Below are 20,400 nucleotides of genomic sequence, written 5' to 3'. Positions count from 1 at the left end.
CTCTGTCCAGGCCGTTCAGGATTCTGTAAGTTTCAATTAGATCATGCCTCATCCTTCTAAACTCTATTGAGTATAGACTCAGAGTCCTCAAACATTCTTCATATGTTAAGCTGCTCTTTCCTGGGATCATTTTTGTGAACTTGCTTCAGGGCCAGCACATCCTTTCTGAGATATGGGACCCAAAACAGTGCACAATACTCCAAATGATTTGTTTTCTTTTGCAGCTTCCAACTCTCTATCCCATAACCACCTAGTGCTGCCTAATCTCAATTTCCTATTTCACTGTGAATGATTTGACCATTATCCATCACTAAGGCTGCCTCTTCACTTAGCAATGGGGCCCATGTCAGCTAACATAAACAATATATGTTTTATGCAACAAGAATAAAAATTGCTGGAGAAACTCAGCAGCTCTGAGAACATGTGTGTACAGAAAGCAAGGTTAATGGTTCAGGTCCAGTGAACCATTATCCTTCCGAATGCAAGAACACAAATGTATGTTTTATGCAAAGTGTACTTTGTACGACATTTCTCTGGTTTGAAGGATGCACATATGAGTTAGCGACAGGAGGAGGCCTCTTGGCCCCTTGAGTCTTTGCCATTTGATAAGATTGTTACTGATTGCAACGTCAACAGCACAGTGGCTCAGTGGTAAGCATGGCCTCTTTACAGCGCAAGGGAACTGGGTTTGGTTCCACCCTCAAATGGCCTTCTGTGTGAACTTTGCACCTTCTCCCGTGTCTGCGTGAGTTTCCTCCCACAGTCCAAAAAATGTGCAGGTTAGGTGGATTGACCATGCTAAATTGTCCATAGTGTCCATGAATGTGTAGGTTTAGTGGGTTAGCCCTGGGAAATTCAGCATTACAAGGACAAGGTAGGTCTGGATGGGGTACTATATCATAGAATCCCTACAGTGTGGAAACAGGCCATTTGGCCCAACATGTCCACACCAACCCTCCAAAGAGCAACCCACCCTGATCCATTCCCCTGCCATATTAATCTACATTTTCCCCTGACTAAACCACCTAACCAACACATCCCTGAACACAATGGGAAATTTAGCGTGGCCAATTCAGCTAACCTGTACATCTTTGGAGGGTCGCTGTGAACTCAATGGGCCAAATGGTCTGCTTCCAGTTTTCAGTTATTGTCAAGACTTTTTCTATTTTGTGATTAATTACAGTTTGTGTATACAGCATGTATATTTAAACCTATACGGTAGGGATTCTATCATTGCCATATTTCCAACCACTCTTGATAAGTTTCACCCTCTGCAACTAGCACATCCATTGCTTTATTATTCCAAAATATTTTGACACTTCTTGTAACATGTAAGCAAACACATGTATGGTTCCTCTCAATTACTCCTGTAATAGAATCAGTACACCAAACCACCCAATCCATCGTGGGTTAAAAACCCAACTGGTCTGCTGATGTCCATTAGGGAAAGACATCTGCCTTCCTTGTCCAGTCTGGCCCACATATACCTCCAAGCTCATTGTATCCCTGTCCCTGAAAGTCATTGTATTGAAGTGAGTGGGTCAAAGGCAAGAAGGGATGGCCGATAAAGGTTAGCTCAGTCTGCAACACCCACAGAGCTAGAATGGATGCATTTTTTAAAGTCCTGAAATAAATCACCGGTGTAATCGGAGGAACTGCACAGTGCCATTGTCTTGAGTGAACCAATGTTTAAAGTATTGATCCTGTGAGTGATAAAGCAGCTGCATTAAGTGTCATTGATGGGATTATCCATGACTGCATTCTAGCTGGAGAGAATCACAATGATGCTGAAATGACAGGACAAACACTGAAATCTTCTCCATTTAACCACCGGGAGGGTGGCGATGTTTAACATGTAGAGTACCCACAGTGAATAAAGACAGTAATTTCCTTTTAAGTACAATTAATTTTATAAATGTTGCTCTGCCTGATTTGTACATTATTTGCAGAGTTTTCAGTTATTGTCAATATTTTTTCTATTTTGTGATTAATTACAGTCTGTATATACAGCATGTATATTTAAACCTATATGGTTTATCACCTATATCTCTATATATTAATGTATATGAATTCTATATCACTCAGAGCATGGTCCTGCCACATACAGGTCCCCCGGTAGAGGGCGGGGGAGGGTGAAGGGGGCGGAACGTTTGTTCCGGGAGCGGGGTCTGGCGGATGCTCGATCCGGTGGCACCGGTAGGAGACCGGCAGCAACTTTCTTCCCCGGGGCTCGGTGCGGCCGCTGTGAGGGTCACAGGGACCCCCCCCCCCCCCCCCCTCCCCCTCCCCCGGGTGGTGGGGGCAGAGACACACCGGGACCGAGAGGGACAGCAATAACTCACCGAGAGCGGCCCCTACTTCCCCACCCCCCTCACCCCCACCCCCCCACCCCCCTCACCCCTTACCTTACCCCACCCTCACCCCCACCCCAGCCTCACTCACTCCCGCAGGCTCTGTGTCCCTCTTGGGGGGGGGGGGGGGTCTGTGTCCATTTCCCTGTCCCTGGGAGTGAGGGTGGTTGTGTCACTCTGGGTGGGGTTGGGTCTGTGTCTCTCAGACTGAGGGTCTGTGTCTGTGTCCCCGGGTGAGGGTCTGTGCCTGTGTCCCCGGGTGAGGGTCTGTGTCTGTGTCCCCGGGTGAGGGTCTGTGCCTGTGTCCCCGGGTGAGGGTCTGTGCCTGTGTCCCCGGGTGAGGGTCTGTGCCTGTGTCCCCGGGTGAGGGTCTGTGTCCCCGGGTGAGGGTCTGTGCCTGTGTCCCCGGGTGAGGGTCTGTGCCTGTGTCCCCGGGTGAGGGTCTGTGTCTGTGTCCCCGGGTGAGGGTCTGTGTCCCCGGGTGAGGGTCTGTGTCTGTGTCCCCGGGTGAGGGTCTGTGTCCCCGGGTGACGGTCTGGGTCTGTGTCTCTCAGACTGAGGGTCTGTGTCTGTGTCCCCGGGTGAGGGTCTGTGTCTGTGTCCCCGGGTGAGGGTCTGTGTCTGTGTCCCTGGGTGAGGGTCTGTGCCTGTGTCCCCGGGTGAGGGTCTGTGTCTGTGTCCCCGGGTGAGGGTCTGTGTCCCTGGGTGAGGGTCTGTGTCTGTGTCCCCGGGTGAGGGTCTGTGTCTGTGTCCCCGGGTGAGGGTCTGTGTCCCCGGGTGAGGGTCTGGGTCTGTGTCCCCGGGTGAGGGTCTGTGCCTGTGTCCCCGGGTGAGGGTCTGTGTCCCTGGGTGAGGGTCTGTGCCTGTGTCCCCGGGTGAGGGTCTGTGTCCCCGGGTGAGGGTCTGTGTCCCCGGGTGAGGGTCTGTGTCCCTGGGTCTGTGCCTGTGTCCCCGGGTGAGGGTCTGTGCCTGTGTCCCCGGGTGAGGGTCTGAGTCCCCGGGTGAGGGTCTGTGCCTGTGTCCCCGGGTGAGGGTCTGTGTCCCCGGGTGAGGGTCTGTGCCTGTGTCCCCGGGTGAGGGTCTGTGTCCCCGGGTGAGGGTCTGTGTCCCCGGGTGAGGGTCTGTGCCTGTGTCCCCGGGTGAGGGTCTGTGTCCCCGGGTGAGGGTCTGTGCCTGTGTCTAACAGATGAGGGTTTCCTGGTGTGTATCCAGTGACAGGGTGCGGGTCTGTCAGTCTGCCTGCATTCTTAGACAGGAGTGATGATCTCTGGATTTGTCTCTTCACGCTGACAGGATTGAAGATCTTTTGATGCTCATTGGAAGGGTTTGACTGCATTCCCCCACAAATGAGACCGTGAGGAATTCCATTGGCATCTTTCTCCCTCCTGTTTGGGTCACTGACTTCACTAATTCCCTGGCATGATACAACAGATCTGAAGCGCTCATTCGATTTGACAAGCCTGCAGCATATCTCTGGATGGCTGTCGATTTTGGCAGCACCGTTGAGAACAGGAGTCAGTCCATGCCAGGAGAGACTATGGTGACAGGGACTGACTGAAACCCTGAGTGAGTGAAAGAAGATGATGTACTCCTCCAGACGCAAACCTGTTCTCTATTTCACTAAGGAAGATAGCAGGTAAACTGGAGTATCGGATTCACGCTGAATAACAGCAATTTGAAATTTACATTTTATTTCTCAAGGCATTTAAAAATAACTTGAGTGTTTCCTAAACAGTGAACTATTCTACACTGGCTGACTGCTGCTCCAGCAAAGCATCTGCCTCATCAGAGAACTGATTTAAGACGAGTTAATTTATGGTTGAATATAGATTAGCAGTACAAATTGCTTTTCTGTTGTGACTTTGTCAGTGGGATGGTGCGTCAGCATATCAGGTCTGCAGATAGAGAATATGATAAACTTAGTAAGTATGCTTTTGGTAGTTTTAAATATTGAAATGCTGAAATAAGGAGACTTAAAGTTTCTTTCATTTTGCACTTGTGAAGACAGATGATAGAATGTCAAATTACAGAGAGAACAGTTTATTTTCTTTTATTAACCCCCACACTACCACCTAACTGTGGTAGTGCTTATTATTTTTATGCCCAGCACCCATGGTGTGTGTGTGTGCAGCTGTGAGACACAGTGAGAGACAAGGTGTACAAATCTTTATTCAATTTCCACCACCAGGAAAAGTAGGAAAACACCTGAGTGGCCTGTGACAAGCAGTGCCCTTCACATCAAAGGGCAATGCTGTGTGAACAAACAGTGAAGGGGAGGGCAGGGACTAAATCAAAATAGCGTTGGAGGGGGAAATGATGCACTCCACTCCCTGCGGCACCCACCTCTCCCTGAACAACTCCAGGGTGTTGGTGGACACCGCGTGCTTCTTCTCCAGAGACATCTGGGCTCTAACGTAACCGCGGAAGAGAGGCAGGCAGTTGGCCCTAACAACCCCCTCCACGGCCCGCTGCCTGGACCTGTTTATGGCCAGTTTGGCCAGGCCCATGAGCAGACCCACGAGGAGGTCTTCAGACCTGCCCTCCCTCCTCCGTACCGGGTGCCCGAAGATCAGGAGAGTGGGACTAAACGGCAGCCAAAAACAGAGAAGAAGGATCTTAAGGAAATCAAAAAGGGAGTGCAAACGCCCACACCCAATATACACATGGTCCACAGACTCCACAGCGCCACCGAACTAGCAGTTGGGCTGGGAGTCCGTGAACCACCGCAATCTGCGGTTGCAGGGGACCACTGCGTGCAGCAGCACCCTCCACCCCAGATCCCCGAGAGAAAGGGGGAGGACTCCCGTGTAGAGAGCCCTCCAATGGGGATCTCTACCGCCCAGTGGCAAATGGGCACACCAAGGCATGTTCGGACGGTGGATGAGGAAGAAGAGGTGGACGGTGTGTAGCAGCATTTGATACAGATCCCGTCGTTCTATGTCCCGAAAGGGGTAGAACTAAAACTCTGGAGGCAGTTCAGGTTGTGGGGCACAGGTTCCCGCAGGAAATACAGGACCTTGGGGCGAATGTGATATTCAGTCCAGGCAGGGGTGAGCGCGGACCTTCCACCCTGACCTCAAATTTACCTGGACGGGATTCCACCGTACACCTGAGCATCCTCCAACTGGTGCACTACATCAGGTCTGAGCACCGCCATTTTAAGGCGTCGGATGGCGGTGGCCATGTACTGGACGTCTACCGCTGCCCTGCTCGCCATGTCCAGCAGCAACATCCAGCCCAGGCCCCCAGCACATCCCTGACCCTGGTCACCCTCGCCACCACAGCCCTCCCCTCCGACAACCACTCTAACCAGCGAGTACAGAGATGCAGATTCCTGAGCTACAGCTCCGACAACAGCCGCTACTCCTACAGAGGGTAGGCGCAATGCGATTCGACCATGTCCCAGACAGTGATTAGGTCCTGGGAGAAAGTGAGGACTGCAGTTGCTAGAGATCAGAGATGGAAAATGTGTTGCTGGAAAAGCGCAGCAGGTCAGGCAGCATCCAAGGAGCAGGAGAATCGACATTTCGGGCATGAGCCCTTCTTCAGGAATGAGGAGAGTGTGCCAAGCGGGCGAAGATAAAAGGTAGGGAGGGGGGACTTGGGGCGGAGGAGCGGAAAGTGGAGGAGATGCGGTGGAGAGCATCGTCAATGAGGGGAAATTGCGGTCTTTGAAGAAGGAGGCCATCTGGGTTGTTCGGTATTGGAACTGGTCCTCCTGGGAGCAGATGTGGCGGAGGCGAAGGATTTGGAAATCTGCTCCCACGAGGAGGTTGAACAGTTCATCCACTTTGCCAACACCTTCCACCCCGACCTCAAATTTACCTGGACCCTCTCAGACTCCCCCCTCCCCTTCCTAGGCTTCTCCATTTCTACTTCGGGCGACCGACTCAACACAGACATTTACTATAAACCGACCAACTCCCACAGTTACCTAGATTACACCTCCTCCCACCCAGCCCCCTGTGAAAACGTCATTCCATATTCCCAATTCCTTCGCCTCTGCCGCATCTGCTCCCAGGAGGATCAATCCCAATAACGAACAACCCAGATGGCCTCTTTCTTCAAAGACCGCAATTTCCCCTCAGACGTGGTTGACGATGCCCTCCACCGCATTTCCTCCACTTCCCACTCCTCCGCCCTTGAACCCGCCCCTCCAACCGCCACCAGGACAGAACCCCACTGGTCCTCACCTACCATCCCACTAACATCCATATACATCGTATCATCTTCGTCATTTGTGCCACCTCTGAACAGACCCCACCACCAAGGATATATTTCCATCCCCTCCCTATCAACGTTCTGGAAAGACCACTCCCTTGTCAGGTCCACACACCCCACCAACCCAACCTCCGCTCCCGGCACCTTCCGTGCAACCGCAAGAAATACAAAACTTGCACCCACACCTCTTCCCCCCCCACTCACTACTGCATCCTCTACATTGGGGAGGCTGCCTATTTGCAGGACGTTTCCGAGAACTCCTCTGGGACACCCGCACCAACCAACCCAACCCCCCCGTGGCTGAACACTTTAACTCCCCCTCCCACTCCGCCAAGGACATGCAGGTCCTTGGCCTCCTCCATCGCCAAACCGTGGCAACACGACGCTTGGAGGAAGAGCGCCTCCTCTTCCGTCTAGGAACCCTCCAACCACACGGAATGAATGCAGATTTCTGCAGCTTCCTCATTTCCCCTCCCCCACCTTACCTCAGTCCCAACCCTCAGACTCAGCACCGCCTTCTTGACCTGCAATCTTCTTCCCGACCTCTCCGCCCCCACCCCCTCTCCGGCCTATCACCCTCACCTTAACCTCCTTCCACCTATCACATTCCCAACGCCCCTCCCCTAAGTCCCTCCTCCCTACCTTTTATCTTAGCCTGCTTGGCACACTCTCCTCATTCCTGAAGAAGGGCTTATGTCCGAAACGTCGATTCCCCTGCTCCTCGGATGCGGCCTGACCTGCTGTGCTTTTCCAGCAACACATTTTTCAGCAGTGATCAGGTCCTGGTAAAAGACATTCTGGATTAGTGGTGCTGGAAGAGCACAGCAGTTCAGGCAGCATCCAAAGTGCAGCGAAATCGACAGTGCAGCAAAAGCCCTTCATCAGGAATAAAGGCAGTGAGCCTGAAGCGTGGAGAAATAAGCTAAAAGACAGGCAGCACCTTGAGGGCGACCTCCAAACCGTCACGATCGACGAACAGGAGCTGCTTGTCGTAGTTGAGGTTACGCACCTGGCGGAAAAAATACGTCGCCAGGGCGCACCACCTAGGAGGAGGCTCGACGTAAAGGTATCGCTGCAAGGTCTGAAGGCGGAAGGTCGCGACCTGGGTGCGGACGCACACCAGTGACTGACCGCCCTCCTCAATGGGGAGACTCAGAACCTGCGCAGCGACCCAGTGCATCTTTTTGTCCCAGAAGAAGTCGACCAACGTTCTCTGGATGTCAGCGACAAAGCCAGGAGGAGGGACCAAAGTGACCAGCCGGTACCACAGCATGGCGGCCACCAGCTGGTTTATGACCAGCACTCGGCTCCTGTAAGATAGCACTCGGAGCAGTCCTGTCCAGCGGCCTAGGCGAGCCGAGACTTTGGCCTCCAGCTCCTGCCAGTTGGCCGGCCAGGATTCCTCGGTCGGGCTGAGGTAGACCCCCTGGTAGAGGAGATGGGTGGTACTCCAGCTGAACCCCCGAAACTCCTCCGGCAGGGAGTCCACCCGCCATGGACCCACCGGTAGTCCGGAACATTTGGCCCAGTTGATCCTGGCGGAAGACGCCGCCGAGTACACGGCCTGGCACTCGCGCATCCTCCCCAGGTCAGCCGGGTCGGTGAAAGTGAGGAGCACGTCGTCGGTGTAGGCCGAAAGGACCACCCCCGTGCCCGCGCCGCGCAGAACCAACCCCGACAACCTCCTCCGCAAGAGGCGCAGGAAAGGCTCCACGCACAGGGAATACAGCTGGCCGGACAGGGGGCAGCCCTGACGCACTCCTCTCCCGAAGCGAAGGGGCGCCGTCAGGGACCCGTTAACTTTAACCAGACACTCTGCGGCGGCGTACAGAAGCCAGATCTGGGCGACGAACCGTGTCCCGAACCCGAATGCCCGCAGAGTCCCGAGCAGGTACTCGTGATCGACCCTGTTGAACGCCTTCTCCTGGTCGAGAGACAGGAAGGCGCTCGGCAGACCAGCCTGTCGACAGAAATGGATCAGGTCCCGGACCAGATGGACGTTGTCGTGTATCCTCCGGCCCGGGACCGTGTAGGACTGGTCCGGGTGAATCATGTGGGCCAGCACGGAAGCCAGGCGAGAAGACAACACCCTGGCGAAGATTTTGTAATCCGTGCTGAGGAGGGAGACCAGACACAAGTTTGTTAAAAAGCGAAGGTCCCCCTTTAGCAGCAGCAGGACGATGACTGCCCTGTGCCAAGAAAGGGGCAGCTCTCCAGCATTTAAACACTCCCCCAGGACCTGTGCATAGTCGCTCCCCAGGACATCCCAGAATGCCCTGAAGAACTCCACAGTCAGTCAGCCTGCACTGCCCTGGCGACTTGCCCCTTGAGAGTGGTTCGAGGGCACTGGTCCTATATTTCACTCTCTGTCCCCTCCCTGTAGAATCCCTACAGTGGGGAAACAGGCCATTTGGCCCAACATGTCCACACCGACCCTCTGAAGAGGAACCCACCCAGACCTATTTACTGACTCTATATTTATCCTGACCAATGCACCTAATTTGCACATCCCTGGGCAGAATGGTGCAATTTCCCAAGACCAATCTACCTTAAGCTGCACATCTTTGGATTGTGAGAGAAACCCCATGCAGATAAGGGGAGAATGTGAAAGCTCCACACAGACAATCCCCCCCTGAGGTTGGAATCGAACCCGAGACCCTGGCGCTGTGAGGCAGCAGTGCTAACCACTGAACCATTGTGCTGCCCATCCTTCATCAGGAGGACTCCTGCCTGCATCTTCAACTCTCCTTCTCCTCAGATGCTGTCTGACCTGCGCCTTTCCAGCACCACACTTTTTCAAGTTGACACTGGTTGCCGTGGAGATGGAACCAAGGAATAGTATCCTCCAAGAGCTTGGTTCATTGAAAAAGTGTAGTGCCTGGAGAAATTCCTTTTTCTTGCAGAGAGCTATGCTCTGCATATGAATGTATGTAGCTTTTAGGAAGCATAAATGAGGCTAACTAATAATCTTCAATTGATTGTTGGCATAATTGGGATTTTTCAGGAAGTGCGTTGCATTTCCACCAAATGTTGGATATTATGTTCTGAGTTGTGTAATCATGGACTTGTTGATTACAAACAATACCCTAATTTGTCTCACTCAGCCAAAGGGATGTGCTGCACGATACCAGTTGTGGCGATTTATAGTCTATGTACCTGGAATCACCGTGACACGCAAATTCAGGTACCACATTATACGTGTGGGAGGCATGTCATCTTTGTGGCTTTACAGCATCATCCTGTTCACAGTGAACATGTGTTGGTCCTGCATAGCAGCAGCATGAAATAACCACCGGTTGTTCACATCGTTTCGACACCTTATCCTTCCACAGGATCTTGGGGTGGATCAGGCACTTTTCAGGGCTGAAAGTGGTCGACAGTGTCTGACAATTAATTTCTGCACCAAAGTCATCACAGCTCGTAACGTTTCTGATCCGTGGTTAAACTGCTTTGCACTCGGAGTTCTTGTGGCACCCTGGGTAACATTCCTGCTTTAGAGTAAGTCAGGACCTCTGTGTACCCCCCCCCCCACCCCAAAGACTTGATGGTCCATGTATGTAGGGTCTGAGTTGTGCAGAATTATTAGTATAACTTACTAACTTTTCTTGAATTCAGTCCTGAGGTCCCTAGCAGGGTCACCACTGGGGGATTGCACTTGAAAGAGTGTTGGTGAGCTGTTGCCTTAAACTGCCACAGCCCAACTGGTTTGATGAAACTGAATGGTTTGTTAGGACATTTCTGGGTGTAGTTGAGAGTTATGCACATTGCTGTAGGTCTGGAGTCATCTAGGTTCGGTCAGGACAATTGAAGACCTACAGGCTATCGAATGCACAGTATTGACGGGAGCATATTGGGGAGTACAGTTATTAATCCTTTTTTGCGTAGAGCACTGCAAGATGAAGCGTAAATCACAAGTGTTGGTTTATATAGAGTCATCCAGCACAGAAACAGACCCTTCGGCCCATGCAGACCATAATCCCAAACTGAACTAGTCCCACCAACCTGCACTTGGCCCGTATCCGTCCAAACCTTTCCTATTCATGTACTTCTCCAAATGTCTTTTAAATGTTGTAATCGTGCCTGTATCCACCATTTCCTCAGGAAGTTCATTCCCCACGCCAACCACCCTCTGTATAAACAACTTTCCCCTCATGTCTTTTTAAAATCTCTCACCTTAAAAATGTGCTCCCTCCTCTTGAAATCCCCCATCTTAGGAAAAAGACAATTATGAGAAAGTGAGGACTGCAGTTGGTAGAGATCAAGAGTTGAAGAGTATGTTGCTGGAAAAGCACAGCCAGTCAGTCAGCATCCGAGGAGCAGGAGAATTGACGTTTTGGGCAAAAGGCTGACGTAGGACTTATGCTCAAAACATCATTTCTCCTGCTCCTCGGATGCTGCCTGATGTTTGTGTTTTTCCAGCACCACACTCAAAAGACAACTATTTAACTCTATCTCTACCCCTCATTATTTTATAAACTTTGATAAGGTCACCTCTCAACCTCCTACACTGCAGTGAAGAATCCCAGCTGATCCAGCCTCTCTCTATAACTGAAACCCTCCATACCCAGCAGGATCCTGGGAAATCTCTTCTGAACCCTCTCCAGCTTAATACTATCCTTCTGATAACTGGGCCGCCAGAATTGGACACATGTTGCAAATTATTTTTGGCAAAATGTCATCCCGAGCCCTTCAAGGTACAACATGGCTCTGAAACAATACGTTGTTAAATATCTAATTCTAGCAATGTGTTTTTTTAGCCCTGTTTGCACAGAACCCTGTTGGAAACAGTATGTCACCATTCTGTTCAATGGCTTTTGTGTTGCGGTGGCTGCCTTTGCAGTTTTCATTCTCCTGTAGGAGCAATTTGTACTTGAATCACTGGCAGTTAAATACATACTCTACTTCTCTCTTGTGTTGTCTTCAATCTGTCGAGTTGGCATTTTGAAACAGTCTTGCTACTGTTGATCTGTTAAGGTCACTGTTGCACTCTTGTCTTTAATTTACTGGGCAGTAGGGCTTTGATGTCGAAGTGTGGTGCTGGAAAAACCATAGGAGGTCAGGCAGCATCGGAGGAGTGGGAAAATCGACGTTTCGGGCAAAAGCCCTTCATCAGGACTTTGGTGACTTTTCTAAGTGACAAGTTGATATTGGTGATTTGTAGAGCATGCTTATAAACTTCCCATTCCTCCTCCTCCTCCTCGTCTGTCTGTCTCTCTATTTCCCCTTCTCCCCTTGCTGCTCCCGTTTAGTTAAACTAGTGATGCTGTAGAATGGGATTTGAGTAAGTACTGGGAGCATTGACATCAATTCTGAGCAAACAGGACACAGGTGGAGTAGTCTGCGCAAGCGCATCACAAAGTAAGCAGCTTAGTGACAGATAAGTTAAATGATTGGAAAGCAGTGACTTTTATGTATTTTAATCGAGGTAAGCAGTTATGAAAAAGGTATTGTGAGACATTGTAAAACGCCTTATTTATCATGTCTGCAGGAAGGCCATTGTTCCAGCATAAAATGAAACTGCCTGTTGTGGAAACGTGCATTAAATGGACACACCCAGTTAGCGTTAAGAATTCAGTACTACTTTAATATGCTGTATACATGTGCTCTCTGCATGTAGCGGTATGTATTGGCATTAATGGCCACTTGAGTGATCCCAGTATTTCAGTGGTATATTTCCTAATTGCTTGGGGAGGCTGGTGCATGAGTCAGTCTCTCCATAGATCAGTCCAGTTTGTGATTGACATATGTTTCTGTGCTGCTGCATGTGAGCAAGTCTTGTATAGTGTCAGCTGCCTAATTGTGTAACTTCCTGAAGAAGGGCTTATACCCGAAATGTTGATTATCCTGCTCTTTGGATGCTGCCTGACCTGCTGCGCTTTTCCAGCAACACATCTTTCAGTTCTAATTGTGTAACTATCCAACTATATTAAGGGGTGTGTGTGAGAGATGTGCAGGTTAGGGTATTAGACTACGCATTAAGCACGCTAGTACTGTGAACATTCTGACTTGTGCACATTAACTCGAGTTTCTGAGTGGCTTCTGTTTTCCAGGAAAGGTTCCTGGGTCAGGAGCAGTACGTTTGTACAGGTCTGCTTCTGATTGGACTGATTACTTTTCAGCGCTTTATATCTCTGTACTGAGTGTGTAGTGAAACACAGGACTCCCTTTAATGGCAGACTGTCCGGTGGAGAACATCTGTTCATTTCTGGCATGTTTTCTCACAGGTCTTCAGTAACCACTCGAGACTGCCCTATTGCTTAATGTTTATGTGTGTTGCCAGGCTGCAGTATGGGGATGTCATTAAAACCAAGTATATGTTTATACTGAGTGGGCACAGAACACTGTCTGATATGGAACTTTCTTAAAGCTAATGATTTTATGGCAGGAACAACAATTGTTAACTAAGCTTGTCAGTTGATATTGGATTCTAGATTTAAATATACTGCATGTAGTTGTGTGTGTAAACATGTGTGTCTTGCAATTTATTGCAATAATATTGTTCCTGAATGTATGTATTTCTTAATGTATAGGATGCCAACTATCTTGAATGGGCTTAGGTACTAATGAATTGCAAGGTATGGAAGTACGTTTAGAATAATTTAAAATTGGAATAAAGACTGCAACCTTTAACGGTGTAACAATAAGTATAATGGGCTTAGGACCTAACCAGAGACAATCAAGATAAAACAAGCCCTTAGCTGTTTTGGTATTCATCTCGTTATCACAAACGTTTTCTGTAGCTTTATTGAGTCTTGCTCCTTCTACTTAGGCCATTTAGTCTCTCTAGAAATTGATGTGTTTGTGCGATTATGTTTTTCAGGTCAGGCCTGCTCCTTAGGATGTTACCGAGATGTTCCATCTTTAAACTATTCTGTACATTAATACTCCTTGGATTTTTCTCTGTTATATGGCTGCACTATAACTGCACAATAAGCAGCAGGCGGAGCAGCAGCGACGATGCCTTGGTGCACAAATCTTGTCAGGAAGACACTGACAATTCTGCCTGGGGCCCTCACAAAATCGCAATCATTGTCCCTTTCAGGGAGCGATTTGAAGAACTGTTGACATTTGTGCCGTACATGCATGTGTTTTTAAACAAGAAGAAAATCAGGCACAAGATCCTTGTAATCAACCAAGTTGATCACTTCAGGTACTGGGCTTTAATAGGGGGGATTAACAGAATCACTTCCACATAATCATTTGTTAAAGTGAGAATCAAATATTCTTAATAGTAACCATTCATTTAAGGAAAGTCACAGCAAGTTGTGAGTTTTTACTCAACTGTTATTGGAATCCTTCCTTTCCATTAACAGTAGCGAGAGTTATTATTAGATTAGATTAGACTTACAGTGTGGAAACAGGCCCTTCGGCCCAACAAGTCCACACCGACCCGCCGAAGCGAAACCCACCCATACCCCTACATTACCCCTTACCTAACACTACGGGCAATTTAGCATGGCCAGTTCACCTGACCCGCACATCTTTGGACTGTGGGAGGAAACCGGAGCACCCGGAGGAAACCCACGCAGACACGGGGAGAACGTGCAAACTCCACACAGTCAGTCGCCTGAGTCGGGAATTGAACCCGGGTCTTCAGGCGCTGTGAGGCAGCAGTGCTAACCACTGTGCCACTGTGCCACCGATACCCAAAATCAATTGTTTTTTGTTCAACACTTGGCCTCAGACCATGTTCCTGTAATAATTGCTGATGTTGTGCTGGTCGTTCCTCTGCTGAGATCTCAAAATGTAGTGAGTTTTCTGCCCTCAAAAATGATAAATGAGATCCTTATGACTTGGATCAGTGTTTGGGACTATGATGTTGTGGCCATAACGAAGACATGGGTTTCACAGGGGCAGGAATGGTTGCTGGATGTTCCAGGGTTTAGAATGTTTACAAAGAACAGGGAGGGTGGAAAAAGACGAGGGGGCATAGCATTGCTAATCAGAGGGTGCATCACAGCTACAGAAACAAAGGTTGTTGAGGAAGGTTTGTCTACTGAGTCAGTATGGGTGGAAGTTAGGAACAGCAAAGGAGCAGCCACTGCATTGGGGTATTTTTTTTACAGACCTCCTGATAGCAGTAGAGAGATTGAAAAACTGAGAGGCGGGCAGATTTTGGAAAAATGCAGATGTAACAGAGTTGTTGTTATGGGTGACTTCAACTTTCCGAATATTGACTGGTGCAGGTGGTTTGGATGGAGCCGTTTTTGTCAGGTGTGTTCAGGAGGGTTTCCTTACTCAGTATGTAGACAGGCCGACGAGGGCAGAGGCCATTTTGGATTTGGTGCTCAGCAATGAGCCAGGACAGGGGTCAGATCTCACGGTGGGAGGCACTTTGGTGACAGTGACCACAACTACCTCACATTTACCATATCCTTGGAGAGGGAAAGGAGCAGTTACCAAGGGAAGGTATTTAAGTGGGGAAAAAGGAAATTATGACACTATCAGACAGGAGTTGGGAAGTACAGACTGGGAGCAATTGTTCCACAGAAAGGGCACAGCAGACATGTGGAGACTGTTTAAGGAGCAGTTGTTGTGAGTGATGCACAAATTTGTTCCTCTGAAGCAGGTAAGAAGGGGTAAGATTAAGGAGCCTTGGGTGACGAGAACAGAGGAGCTTGTGGTCAAAAGGAAGAACGCAGCTTACATAAGGTGGGGGAAGCAAAGATCTGGCACAGCTTTAGAGGATTACAGGCATACTAGAAAAGAGCTCAGAAATGGACTGAGGAGAGCCAGGAGGGGGCACGAGAAAGGTTTGGCAGGAAGGATTAGGGAGAACCCAAAGGCATTTTACTCCTATGTGAGGAATAAGAGCATAATCAGGGAGAAGGTAGGGCCGGTCAGGGATAGCGAAGGGAACTTGTGCATGGAGTCTGAGCAGATAGGGGAAGCCCTAAATGTGTTTTTTGTTTTGGTTTTCATTAAGGAAAGGGATCTTGTTGTGAATGAGAACTTTGAGGAGCTGGGATACAGGCTTGAACAGGTCGAGATTGATGACGTCGATGTACTGGAAATTTTGGCAAACATGAAGATTGATAAATCCCCAGGGCCAGACCAGATTTATCCTAGGCTGCTCCGGGAAGTGAGAATGGAGGTGGCTAAGCCGCTGGCGAAGATCATTGCTTCCTCACTCTCCAAGGGAGTCATACTAGAGGATTGGAGGGAGATGAATGTTGTTCCTCTTTTCAAGAAGGGTAATAGGGAAATCCCTGGCAATTACAGACCAGTCTTATGTCTGTGGTCAGCAAGGTTTTGGAAAGAATTCTGAGGGATAGGATTTATGACTATTTGGAAAAGCATAGAGTGACTAAAAGCAGTCAGCATGGCTTTGTGAGGGGTAGGATATGCCTCACTAATCTTATTGAGTTGTTTGAGGAGGTGACGAGACAGGTTGACGAAGGTCGAGCAGTGGATGTGGTGTGTATGGACTTCAGCAAGGCATTTGATAAGGTTCCCCATGGTAGGCTCATTTCATAAAGTCAGGAAATATGGGATACAGGGAGATTTGGCTATCTGGATTCAGAATTGGTTGGCTAACAGAAGGCAGAGAGTGGTTGTAGTTGGAAAGTATTCTGCCTGGAGATCAGTGGTGAGTGGTGCCCTGTAGAGCTCTGTTCTTGGGCCTCTGCTCTTTGTACTTTTTATAAATGACTTGGATGAGGAGGTTGAGGAGTGGGTTAGTAAATTTGCAGATGACACAAAGATTGGAGGTGCCGCTGATAGTATAAAGGGCTGCAGCGCGACATAGATAGGATGCAGAGCTGGGCTGAGAACATGCATATGGAGTTCAACCTGGATAAATGTGAAGAAATGCATTGTGGAAGGTTGAACTCGAATGTTGAATATAGGATTAAAGACAGGATTCTTGTTAGTGTGGAGGAACAGAGGGATCTGGGTGTGCAAGTATATAGATCCCTCAAAGTTGCCCCTCACGTCAATAGGGTAGTTAAGAAAGCATGTGGTGTTTTGGCTTTTATTAACAGGGGGATTGAGTTCAAGAGCCGCAAGGTTTTGCTGTAGCTCTGCAGGTCCCTGGTGAGACCACACTTGGAATATTGTGTCCAGTTCTGGTTGCCCTACTATAGGAAAGATACAGAGGCTTTGGAGAGGGTGCAAAGAAGGTTTACCAGGAAGCTGCCTGGACTGGAGAGCTTGTCTTATTAAGAGAGGTTGACTAAGCTCAGACTTTTCTCTCTGAAGAGAAGGAGGAAGAGAGGTGACTTGATCGAGGTATACAAGGTAATGAGAGGCACGAATAGAGTCTATAGCCAGAGATTTTCCCCCAGGGCAGGATTGGCAGGCAGGAGAGGTCATTGTTTTAAGCTATTAGGAGGAAGGTATAGAGGGGACGTCAGAGGTAGGTTCTTCACGCTGAGTGTTGTGAATGCATGGAATGCGTTGCCAGCGGTGTTGGTGGAAGCAGAGTCATTGGGGACATTTAGTCGACTGCTGGACATGCACATGGATAGCAGTGAGTTGAGGGGTGTGTAGGTTACTATATTTTACATTAGAATTACACCTCGGCACAATGTCATGGGCCAAAGGGCCTGTTCTGTGCTGTACTTTTCTATGTTGTGTGTTCTACTCCCACTGCAAATAGAGTCTACTGGCAATTACAACCAGGAGAATACAGTTAGTGACCATGGTCTAAATGGAGACAGTGTGTTATTTGTTTAATCCACTATATGATTCCTTGAGCATCTGTGGAGAGACCTTTTATTGTCATTGGTTGGTGAGGTTGTAGAGTTTGGAGCTGTACACTTGTAACATTTCAGTTTGTGAATAAATGTAAAACTGAGTAACAATTGAGTTCTGGTCTCCTTCACCAATCGGCTGTCAGGAGGTTAAGGCAGCGAGGCATATGTGCATCTGGGGAATGGAGTAAGACAAGCAACAGCCAATCAGCAGCAATTAGGACTAGAACACAGAACAGTACAGCACAGAACAGGCCCTTCAGCCCACGATGTTGTGCCGACCACTGATCCTCATGTATGCACCCTCACATTTCTGTGACCATATGCATGTCCAGGAGTCTCTTAAATGTCCCCAATGACCCTGCCTCCACAACTGCTGCTGGCAACCCATTCCATGCTCTCACAACTCTCTGTGTAAAGAACCCGCCTCTGACATCCCCTCTACACTTTCCTCCAACCAGCTTAAAACTATGACCCCTCGTGTGAGTCATTTCTGCCCTGGGAAATAGTCTCTGGCTATCGACTCTATCTATGCCTCTCATTATCTTGTACACCTCAATTAGGTCCCCTCTCCTCCACCTTTTCTCCAATGAAAAAATTCCGAGCTCAGTCAACCTCTCTTCATAAGATAAGCCCTCCAGTCCAGGCAGCATCCTGGTAAACCTCCTCTGAACCCTCTCCAAAGCATCCACATCTTTCCTATAATAGGGCGACCAGAACTGGACGCAGTATTCCAAGTGCGGTCTAACCAAAGTTTTATAGAGCTGCAACAAGACCTCACGACTTTTAAACTCAATCCCCCTGTTAATGAAAGCCAAACACCATATGCTTTCTTAACAACCCTGTCCACTTGGGTGGCCATTTTAAGGGATCTATGTACCTGCACACCAAGATCCCCCTGTTCCTCCACACTGCCAAGAACCCTATCCTTAATCCTGTACTCAGCTTTCACATTCGACCTTCCAAAATGCATCACCTCGCATTTATCCAGGTTGAATTCCATCTGCCACCTCTCAGCCCATCTCTGCATCCTGTCAATGTCCTGCTGCAGCCTACAACAACCTCTGTACTGTCAACAACACCTCCAACCTTTGTGTCGTCTGCAAACTTGCTGACCCATCCTTCAATCCCCTCATCCAAGTCATTAAAAAAAATTACAAACAGTAGAGGCCCAAGGACAGAGCCCTGTGGAACACCACTCACCACAGACTTCCAGGCAGAATATTTTCCTTCTTCTACCACTCACTGTCTTCTGTTGGTCAGCCAATTCTGTATCCAGACAGCTAAGTTCCCCTGTGTCCCATTCCTCCTGACCTTCTGAATGAGCCTACCTTGGGGAACCTTATAAAATGCCTTGCTGAAGTCCATATACACCACATCCACAGCTCGACCCTCATCAACTTTTCTAGTCACATCCTCAAAGAACTCGATAAGATTTATGAGGAATGACCTGACCCTCACAAAGCCGTGTTGACTGTATTTAATCAAGCCATGCTCTTCCAGATGGTCATAAATCCTATCCCTCAGAATCCTTTCTAACATCTTGCAGACGACAGACGTGAGACTGACTGGTCTGTAATTGCCGGGGATTTCCCTATTTCCTTTCTTGAAGAGAGGAATTACATTTGCCTCTCTCCAGTCCTCAGGTATGACTCCAGTGGAGAGCGAGGATGCAAAGATCTTCTCAAGTAGCAAAGCAATTGCATTTCTCATTTCCCAAAGCAGCCGAGGACAAATCTGGTCTGAGCCTGGCGACTTGTCAATCTTAATGTTTGACAACATTTTCAGCACATCAGCTTCCATTCCAGCATGCACAGCTGCTCTTCAAAGGTTTCATTCACTACAAGTTCGTTTCTTTCATAAAGACAGAAGCAAAAATCTCATTTAGGGCTTCCCCTACCTCCTCAGACCCCACACACAAATTCCCTATGCTATCCCTGATCGGCCCTACTCTTTCTTTGACCATTCTCTTATTCCTCACATAAGTGTAAAATGCCTTTGTGTTCTCCCTAATCCGTTCTGCCAAGCCTTTCTCATGCCCCCTCCTGGCTCTCCTCAGACCATTTTTGAGTTCCTTCCTCGCCTGCCTGTAATCCTGTAGAGCTGAGCTTGACCCTAGCTTCCTCCGAATTATATAAGCTACCTTCTTCCTTTTGACGAGAAGCTCCACTGCTCTCGTCATCCAAGGTTCCTTTATCTTTCCACTTCTTGCCTGTCTCAGAGGGACATATTTATTCATCACTTGCAACAACTGTTCCTTAACCAGTCTCCACATGTCTATAGTGCCTTTACCATGGAGCAATTGCTCCCAATCCATGCTTCTTAACTCATGCCTAATCGCATCATAGTTTCCTCTTCCCCAATTAAATATCCTCCCATTTTGCCTAATCCTCTCCTTCTCCATAGCTATGTAGAATGTGAGGCAGTTGTGGTCACTATCACCATAATGCTCTCCCATCACAAGATCTGAGACTTGCCCCGACTCATTTCTGAGCACCAAGTCTAGAATGGCCTCTCCCCTCGTCGGCCTGTTAACGTACTGAGTTAGGAAACCCTCCTGAACACACCTTACAAAAATAGCTCCATTCAAATCTTCTGCTCGAAGGAGGTTCCAGTCAATATTGGGAAAGTTAAAGTCACTCATTACAACAACCCTACTACGTCCACACTTTTCCAAAATCTGCCGACCTATGCTTTCTTCCATCTCCCTGCTGCTATCGTGGGGCCTGTAGTAAACCCCTAACGAAGTGACTGCTCCCTTGTTCCTGATTTCCACCCATACTGACTCGGTAGGCAGATCTTCCTCGACAGAAGCTTCTGTAGCTGTGATACCCTCTCTGATTAGTAGTGCTACACCCCCTCCTCTTTTCCCCCCCTCCCTATTCTTTTTAAATGCTCTAAACCCTGGAACATCCAGCAACCGTTCCTGCCCCTGACAAACCTATGTTAGAAAAGGAAATGAGGCAACACCATTTCAGCTTGTGACTGTCCTGCACTAACACCCAAGATGTATATTTTCTGCATGTTATGTATGTGAGCCACAATGATATATACACGTCTATATCCAACCGAGGTATTTTAATCAACATTTTGGACATATTATGACACATCTAGGAGGTGAGACTTTAACTTGG

The 20,400-nt window shown here is 48.7% G+C and overlaps 1 protein-coding gene across 5 annotated transcripts in view; it reads left to right on the top strand.

Annotated features, from left to right (window-relative positions):
• Positions 1–2,190: 2,190 nt before the first annotated feature.
• The window catches only part of b4galt7 (xylosylprotein beta 1,4-galactosyltransferase, polypeptide 7 (galactosyltransferase I)), a 34,004-nt gene continuing 15,794 nt past the window's right edge, over positions 2,191–20,400 (top strand). The window contains exons 1-3 of one of the 5 annotated variants that reach the window (XM_060836990.1): positions 2,191–2,244; positions 3,645–3,987; positions 13,393–13,722. In XM_060836990.1, the coding sequence (XP_060692973.1) occupies positions 3,932–3,987; positions 13,393–13,722 (386 nt within the window). In that variant the 5' untranslated portion in view covers positions 2,191–2,244; positions 3,645–3,931. Of the gene's footprint in view, positions 2,245–2,267; positions 3,552–3,644; positions 3,988–13,392; positions 13,723–20,400 lie in introns of those variants that run through there. The other 4 variants (XM_060836991.1, XM_060836989.1, XM_060836993.1 and 1 more) reach the window with 4 other exon arrangements.

Source organism: Hemiscyllium ocellatum, chromosome 16, assembly GCF_020745735.1.
Source record: "Hemiscyllium ocellatum isolate sHemOce1 chromosome 16, sHemOce1.pat.X.cur, whole genome shotgun sequence".
NCBI classification, from domain to species: domain Eukaryota; kingdom Metazoa; phylum Chordata; class Chondrichthyes; order Orectolobiformes; family Hemiscylliidae; genus Hemiscyllium; species Hemiscyllium ocellatum.
Note: the sequence above shows the minus strand (reverse complement) of the source record. Positions and strands in the feature narration are given on the sequence as shown.